This window comes from Diabrotica virgifera, chromosome 3 (assembly GCF_917563875.1).
Source record: "Diabrotica virgifera virgifera chromosome 3, PGI_DIABVI_V3a".
NCBI classification, from domain to species: Eukaryota; Metazoa; Arthropoda; class Insecta; order Coleoptera; family Chrysomelidae; genus Diabrotica; species Diabrotica virgifera.
Genome location: NC_065445.1, coordinates 96,771,075 through 96,778,270, shown reverse-complemented (window position 1 = coordinate 96,778,270; position 7,196 = coordinate 96,771,075). Strand labels below are relative to the sequence as shown.

General features: G+C 32.5%; 1 protein-coding gene across 2 annotated transcripts in view; it reads right to left on the bottom strand.

Annotated features, from left to right (window-relative positions):
- Window positions 1–2,641: 2,641 nt before the first annotated feature.
- LOC126881960 (BLOC-1-related complex subunit 6) overlaps window positions 2,642–7,196 on the bottom strand; it is a 37,932-nt gene continuing 33,377 nt past the window's right edge. For both annotated transcript variants that reach the window (XM_050646705.1, XM_050646704.1), the window contains exon 3: window positions 2,642–3,151. In XM_050646705.1, the coding sequence (XP_050502662.1) occupies window positions 2,775–3,151 (377 nt within the window). In that variant the 3' untranslated portion in view covers window positions 2,642–2,774. The remainder of the gene's footprint in view (window positions 3,152–7,196) is intronic.

Genomic DNA, 7,196 nt, shown 5'->3' with positions numbered 1-7,196 from the left:
ACAAATTATCCCTGGACAAAAAATCCCTGACAAATAATGCCGACAATTTTTTTTTGGACAAAATATCCCCACAAAAAATTGCAGACAAAAATTCCCAAGAAATATTTGCTGCCGAATAGTTCTCTAAAAAAAAAAAGACTAAGTTTTCAATCTAATAGCACATAAAACAACACTAAATATGTTGCTCTACATTCTACCAGATTGAGAACAATGGGAACCTTCTCTGGTTACACCTCCGAGGCTTCTAAAATTTGCAAGCCATAACGGATGCTGAGACTAAGGAAGATGAGGGAATTTTACAATTTATAATTCACGTCCCATCTGCTCAGCGCGGTAAAGTTCCAACGAGAATGGTTCCCTTCGTACTTCAATCAGAGTAAACATGTAAATAAAAAATGAATAACCATTTTAAATTTCGTTGCAACACAAAACTACAGCCGCATCATATTCTAGTTCAATCAGAGAGTGCTGCAAAGCACCTCTACCGGTTTCGAAACTTATTAGTCTCTCATTAGGAGGCACATATGCTGCTCTCTCTGACCCAACCAGGACAAACCCCGGCGTGCAGTCACGAATTGCAACGAACGAAATGGCATGGATGCCCTAGCGGCAACTGCTAGCAAAAGACTAAGTTTTCAATCTAATAGCACATATAAACAACACTAAATATGTTGCTCTACATTCTACCAGATTGAGAACAATGGGAACCTTATCTGGTTACACCTCCGAGGCTTCTAAAATTTGCAAGCCATAACGGATGCTGAGACTAAGGAAGATGAGGGAATTTTACAATTTATAATTCACGTCCCATCTGCTCAGCGCGGTAAAGTTCCAACGAGAATGGTTCCCTTCTTCGGTTCGAGAATTCTTCCCATTTTTTTCATTTTTTAGTTCTCTAAAAGTTTTGCAATCGCCACGAAACCGATTTTCGTCACGAAAATAATAATTACCAATTAAGATTGAGCATGAATTGTAATTTCGATTAACAAATTTCGAATTACAATTCCATGCCGATAATTATAATGGCGTAAATTGCAATTAAAGTTTATCGAAAATTACAATTTACAAAATTCAGACTTACAAAAAATTCAGATTTGGCGCAATGATATTTAGTAGTAGAGCAATTTTATTGCATTTGAGTGACATTATATTTTCCATAAGATGGAACAAGTTTTTTGAATTACAATGAATCAATATTATCGTTTTCAGGACCGAAGTTATCATTACAAATAGACAATGTTTTGAACATAGATATTCAAAGCAGAGTGATTTACAGAGTGAATTACAACATGATTCCCCCAGCCTTAGCTCATTCCCCATATCTTCCACAATTTTGAAAAAACTTCACTCTTTGGTCATTTAAAATTTTAAGTTTTCGGCATGGAATTGGAATTCTAAATTACAACTCATGCTTAATCTTAATTGCTAATCATTATTTTCGTGCCGAAAAGCGGTTTCATGGCGATTGCTATGACTCTCATGCACTCGAGCTGAAAAACATTTGAATCGATTGCATTTAAGGGAAAACTTTTAAAGAACTATTCGACAGCAAATATTTCTTGGTGATTTTTTAACCAGAATTTTTTGTGGGGATATTTTGTCCAAAAAAAATTGTGGGGATTATTTGCCCGGATTTTTTATCCAGGGATAATTTCTGGAGATCTTTTGTCCGGGGATTATTCGACAAAGGGGTCGTTCGACATTGTACATAGATGTTTTACACTACAACCTGAAAAATAATTGTGTATACTCTACATTTATGTTTTAGTAAAAAAGATATAAGCCTATAAGAAAGCTTATTATCCGATAGCTTATATATGTATTGTTCTGATACATTATCTAGTCTAATAGTCATGGAGTGTCATGAGTCACTAGCCCAAGCTTCGGAGGGTAACATCATCCTGAGGTGGGTTAAAGGACACAACGGAAATCAAGGCAACCGCATTACTGATCAGTTAGCTAGGAAGCTAAGAATCTTAGGACCTGGTGATCTTTTTGGCTGGTCAACTACAACAATCGCGGAAATTACCAAATGTCACTCCCACACGCAAACTGTGAAAAGATTACAAGAAGGACCAGGATGTAGACTTGCCAAGGTAACACTAAGCAACCTTGGATGCATCAGAATGACCAGGAAAAGATTGAGAATGACCAGGAAAAACCTACGCTTGACAGTTGGTTTATTAACTGGCCAGTGTAAACTAAACAAACACCTCCACACACGGGGGCTAGTAGAGACACCTCTGTGCATGAAGTGTGAACGAGATGACGAAACTGTCGAGCATGTCCTATGTGAATATCCGGAGTTATCGTCAATACGAGAGTATGCGTTCGGCGAGCATTGGCCTGTCGATATACCATGATCGATTGGCCTGTCGCCATCCACCTGTCGATATACGGGAGATATCCTCTGGCTATTTGTCCACCTTCCTAAAAATGGCAGTATGGACAATATGAGCCAAGGATGACAACCCCCTGGGAGGATGCACAATGGGTCAATTGTGGCCTAAGTGCTGTGTTACTTGACTCACCATCCCTACTCTTCAGTTAGTCTAATAGTCTTTTTTCAGAAATGTTATACATAAATATGGAAATTATATTTGATATTATCTCTAATTTATTATCTCATATTTTTAGTCCATTGTAGAATCAATTATTTTTATTTATTTGCAAATTACATAATTCAGTGTATACCTTACACACTATCTCAACTTCATTGAAGCAATAAATAAAATAATATAATACATAAATAACAATAAAAATTATATCACAGTTTATACGAAGCTCTCAAATAAATCAACTAATCTCTTTATTTCCTTAATACGAACAGACAAGCCTTCCACAATCTTCATAGATTGTGTCACTTCTTCAGCTTTGGCCATCATTGTATACATACTCTTAATATTACCATCCATGGCATCAGACATTTTGGAAACAGCATTTTTGTATACATCAACATTGTCAGCAGTTATTGAAGAGATGGAATGTAGAATTTCACATAAGTTTTCAATCAAGCTATCTACAGATGTTGCCATTCTGTGTGCCTCTACTTCTAGATCATTTATTAAAGCAGAATCCAGTTGGCCAACCTGCGGTATTAATAGCTGGCGGTATAGCGGACTAGGGGTACATGTTCTTGAAGTACTGACACCTACAAAATTAAACATAATTTTTAAGTACAAATAAAATCTTAGAAAACCATGTTGTTTATCTATGTCAGATATCTGATTATAGAGAAATGTAATAATATTGCTACCTATTTAATATTATAAATGATCACAAAACGTAACTAACATTTTTATCTACTCAATTTCATAACTATGTATAAGTTTTTAGTTTGTGAAAACTGTCATTATAGATAGCAGTGTGTGAAGGGTTTAAAGTGTGCGTGAAGTAACAATGTATTTTAAATGGGATTTACTTTTTCGCACTGTTTTTTGGCACACTTTCATATAATCAAATATCCTAAACTTTCGCGTTGTCATGGTGATGACATGTGAACAATAAATTACAACAAAAGTTTTGACAGTTTTGTGGTTTGAAAGAAGTTTGAATTTTTAAATGTCAAAGTTCTAAAAATTTTAGAATAGAAATGTATTCCAGTGACGAAAAGTTGCAATTTTTTTATTTGTTTATCGTAGATTGTATGAAACTGTGCGTGAAGTACTTTTTGCGCACTTACGCGATGTATAACACTCGTTCCGCTCGTGCTCTAAACATCGCGTGCATGCGCAAAAAGCATACTTCACGAACTGTTTCATAAATGACTATTTTATACAGTGTGTAAATGCCACATGGAATACATTATTCATTATTTGGTGAATTAGCGATTTTTGAAAAAAAATCCCGAAACAGGTCCATCTCTATTTTTAAATTATGATTTTTTTTGGCATACATATCATACTACTGACGTCATCCATCTGAGCGTGATGACCTAATCAATGATTTTTTAAAATAAGAATAGGGGTCACATGCTAGCTCATTTGAAAGGATATTCAATTGTATGTTCAATAACACAAACATTAAAATAATTATTTCTACAAGGTATTTAAAAATAAAAAATTTTAATTCAATTATTTAACACAAAAGAAGACTGAAATTTATTTAATTCGTACTACATTTTACTGCTAGCAGAAAACCGAAAAAAATGTTGATCTGACAAATAAACATTGCTTTTCGCTTAAATGTTTACACTGCCCCCAAGAGATAGGTGGGTGGCAGCTTTAACATTGAATTTAAGTGACAAGCAATGTTTATTTGTCAAACAACCATTTTTTTCTGTAGAGCATTCGCTCTAGGAGTGAAAGCAACTATGAAAAAAAAAGTATAGGATTACACTGGATTCGAACTCAAGACCTCTCGATCTCTGGCCGAATGCTATACCAAATATGCTACGACGACTGTGTCTGTATCGGTTCGAACGTACCTAATGACAAATCACGGTAACAAACAGACAAGGTGATGCATAATAAATATACAATAAAATGTTTTAATAATACTCATCTTACTCCTGAGGAAGACAAATCCAAAGACACAAAAATTATAATAAATATATTTACTAAAAACACTAATATATTCTTTTCACACCTTTTCTTGCACTGATATATTTATACATAACTAAAAGAAAGATTTAGAAACTAAACACCATACTGTCTGTGTGCGCATGCGCGCAGTATTATGAAATTTTACTCTCAATCGTGCCTAAAGAAGTATAACTTCAAAAATAATCATTGGTTTTGATTGATTGACAGGCAAGATATAAAAAACTAAGGCTCGATATCTGCCTTTTATTTCAATAAATTATAGTAATATTTATATTACTGAATAGAGAATTGAATAACCTTTTAAATGAGCTAGCACACAACCCCTATTCTCATTTAAAAAAAGAATGTGTGTGTACTTTGTATGCATGTAAGAAGTTATACTTCTATTATATAATTTCTTAAAAATAAATATACTTTAAACAGTTTGTTTTAATTTTTTTTAAACACCAAACTAATTTTGTGCTTACCGCTTTCAAAAAAATAAAAAAAAAGTATAGGATTGCACTGGATTCGAACTCAAGACCTCTCTCGATCTCTGGCCGAATGCTACACCAAATATGCTACGACGACTGTGTCTGTATCGGTTCGAACGTACCTAATGACAATTCACGGTAACAAACAGACAAGGTGATGCATAATAAATATACAATAAAATGTTTTAATAATACTCATCTTACTCCTGAGGAGGACAAATCCAAAGACACAAAAATTATAATAAATATATTTACTAAAAACACTAATATATTCTTTTCACACCTTTTCTTGCACTGATATATTTATACATAACTAAAAGAAAGATTTAGAAACTAAACACCATACTGTCTGTGTGCGCATGCGCGCAGTATTATGAAATTTTACTCTCAATCGTGCCTAAAGAAGTATAACTTCAAAAATAATCATTGGTTTTGATTGATTGACAGGAGAATTTTCTAAAATTCTCCTTTGACAGTTTTAGTAGACATGTAAATGTAAATTTATAGGTTTCTATTGGTAATTTACCACCTCTACTAGTTTCATCCTTTTTATTTCACAACATATTATGATTTCCATCTTTTGCGATATTTTGCTTATTTTTATTGTACCTACTCATCACTGTATATGCCAAAAATATATGCCATATGCCATAATTTAAAAATAAAAATCAACCTGTTTTCGGATTTATTTTTAAAATTGCTCATTTATGAAATAATAAATGTATTCCATTTGGCTTTTACACACTCTATAACATAACCCATATGAACTATTAATGTCATAAGGATAATCAAAATATGTAAAAATTATTGATGACTAATTAGTGGGACAGAATGAAGTACCTAACTACATAAAACCAAACAAGACAAGGTGAGTATGCTGTGAAAAAAATGCAGTCAGATACTCAAGGACACAGTCAACAACAAATGTCATATTCTACAGTTAATTTTTTGTCACACTGAACATCTTTATAATATTATGTCAATAAAATGGTGCACCGTATCTCTACAAATTCAAAAATTTGTGAGTTCATGATTAAAAATTATTGTTAATAAAACAATCTGTAAAGTGGCAGATGAACTTAATATTCCTAAAGCCACTGTTTACAGTAAAACAAAAGCAAGCCAGGCACATGTGGGCAAAATATAAAATTTTTGGTCAGTAGAAGATTGGGCCTGAATAATTTTTAATGATAAATTCTAGGGTGCTCAGTAAAAAAAGTAGAAGTCAATTTAGTCAACTTTTCAGGAGAAGCACAAAAACCATAATTAATTGGCATATCTAAGTACTACCAATATTATTATCTAGGCTAAAATAATTTTATTTGTTTTATATTACCATATTGACTTGACCTATGTGAAGTTAGCAATAGATTTCAGCAATAGATTTTATATCTTCAAAATTATATTTGTACGTTTGTAAGTCTCATTTATATAAAATTCAAACATGTTTTCCGACCTTTCCATTCAAATTAAACAAAAAACTATAATTATCGTTTATTAACAAAAAATTAAAAAACTTTACAACTTTACATATATGACGCTAACAATCAAAGTACATCAACTGGAATGTAACTTTTTTTTGTTTACAATCAAAGATCAATATCTTACTAAGCAAATATCAAAAAATCAGGATGGATGCCCCCCACCGTTATTTTTTTATTTACACTTACATTTTGCGATTTTCGAAGTATCAATGGATATGAAGACGTCTGCATATATGACGCTAAAAATCAAAGTACATCAACTGGAATGTAACTTTTTTTTGTTTACAATCAAAGATCAATATCTTACTAAGCAAATATCAAAAAATCAGGATGGATGCCCTCCACCGTTATTTTTTTATTTACACTTACATTTTGCGATTTTCGAAGTATCAATGGATATGAAGACGTCTGCATATATGACGCTAAAAATCAAAGTACATCAACTGGAATGTAACTTTTTTTTGTTTAAAATCAAAGACCAATATATTACTAAGCAAATATCAAAAAATCAGGATGGATGCCCCCCACCTTTATTTTTTTATTTACACTTACATTTTGCGATTTTCGAAGTATCAATGGATATGAAGACGTCTGCATATATGACGCTAAAAATCAAAGTACATCAACTGGAATGTAACTTTTTTTTGTTTAAAATCAAAGACCAATATATTACTTAGCAAATATCAAAAAATCAG